A 1,970-nucleotide genomic window follows, 5' to 3' on the forward strand; every position below is an offset into this window, starting at 1 on the left:
GGAAAGTGCACTAATGTCCTCCAAGGGTATCATTGTCTTTAATTCCAGATTCTGGGGTGGTGAGTTCATTGATTGAGACAGATATCCCACTGATTAAAATAGTGGGATTATCATGAATTATCAACTCTGATTCCATCATAATTATGAATGAAAATATGGATAGTTGTAAATTCAAGGTTATTAAAATTATGGAATATAAAACTGACTCACCTCACTCCTTTGGATTTCTTTGGTGGTTTCCCTCAGAGCAACATAATTTTTAATCAGTTGCACAAATATGATTATGCTCCTGTATTCTCATCACTGCTGGTTTTAGTGTTAACTATAAAATGAGGCAATGTAAGTCAGATCAGTAGGATTCAATTTCTAAGGCATGAGGTCTAGGTGCAATACAGGCACATGAAGTGTGCATTCTGTGTCAGATGTGGCTGAGAATGCTGTATATCCTGGAGATCTAATAAGAGTATATAGAAACATAGGCCAAGTCTAATGTGGAACTTCAAAAATTAAAGAGATGGGTTAATCAAGAAAAAATAGGCCAAAGAGAATGATGATATAGACATACTGACCAGTGAAACAAAAGTTTGGTAAATACTCATTATTTTCTTCAAATATTTGAAATAGGTTTCCACAATCATCTGTATTGGAATCTGGTGCTCTCTTGAGGAAGATACCTGATCAGTCGTCCTCATCAAAATAGACCATGAAACCCAATATGTACAAGGTCTTCAGAGCCGCCATATATGGGCTGCACATGCATGTTTCAGCATTGCCAGGGCATAAATTTCATTTTTTCTTTTCATGTTCTTAAGGTGAATACAATTTCTACGTATGTCCTCATTAAGGATTGTCCTTAATTTCCAAGCTGGACTTGGAGTATTGGCCAATATGTTTCTCCTTGTTTTCTATATTTTTGTAATTCTATGTCACAGACCTAAGCCCACAGACATGATCTCCTGTAACCTGACCTTCATCCACATAGTACTGCTCCTCACTGGAGGGGATATTTGGCTTTGGGACATATTTGGGTCACTAAGCATTGATAATGACTTCAAATGTAAGACAACTTTTTACATAAGCAGGGTGATGAGAGGCCTCTCCATCTGTATCACCTGCCTCCTGAGTGTGTTTCAGGCTGTCACTATCAGTCCCAGTTCCTCTTTCTTGGCAAAATTTAAATATAAAATTAAAAAGTACATGATTTCTGCTTTCTTATTTATTTGGTCTTTCAACTTGTCATTCACTAGTCACCAAATCATCTATGCTGGTGCTTTTACCAATGTGAGTGAAACCAAACAGATTAGGGTCACTAAATTCTGCTCACTCTTCTCCATGAAATACATTATCAGGGCACTGATTTTAACAGTGACAACCTCCAGAGATGTATTTCTTGTAGGAGTTATGCTGACCACAAGTACATATATGGTGATTATCTTGTTCAGACATCAGAGGCAACACAAGCATCTTCACAGCCTCAGTCACCTGAGAGCATCTCCTGAGAAAAGGGCCACCCAGACCATCTTGCTGCTGGTGGTTTGTTTTGTGGTCACGTACTGTGTGGACTTCCTCATCTCATCCACTGCAGTTTTGTTACAGATGTACGACCCAGTCACTCTGAGTGTTCAGAAGTTTGTGATGAATGTCTATCCCACAATTACTCCTTTGGTACAAATTAGTTCTGATAACAGAATAATCAATATGCTGAAAGACATGCAGTCTGTGTGCTATCATATTTTTAAAAAGAGATAATTTTTCTCATTTTTAATAAATGGATTTATTTATTATTTTTATATTTATGAGTATGTATCGGCATGTAAGTATGTGTGAATTCCTGGTGCCCACAGGTCAGAAGAGGCCATTGTCCCTGCCCCCTTGAGTTGGACAGACAGACAAATGTTTATGAGGCGTCATTCTGGTGCAGCCACAATTAATTTTTCCAAAAACATAATCCTCTTAAACTCTGTAATAGT

At 37.7% G+C, this 1,970-nt stretch overlaps 1 protein-coding gene across 1 annotated transcript; it reads left to right on the forward strand.

Annotated features, from left to right (window-relative positions):
* The first annotated feature begins 801 nt into the window (after positions 1 to 801).
* On the forward strand, positions 802 to 1,749 carry LOC119807029 (vomeronasal type-1 receptor 90-like). Its single transcript, XM_038319171.1, is given in 1 exon segment — positions 802 to 1,749. A coding segment is annotated over 1 exon segment (948 nt).
* The last annotated feature ends 221 nt before the right edge of the window (positions 1,750 to 1,970 follow it).

This window comes from Arvicola amphibius, chromosome 2, assembly GCF_903992535.2.
Source record: "Arvicola amphibius chromosome 2, mArvAmp1.2, whole genome shotgun sequence".
NCBI lineage: Eukaryota > Metazoa > Chordata > Mammalia > Rodentia > Cricetidae > Arvicola > Arvicola amphibius.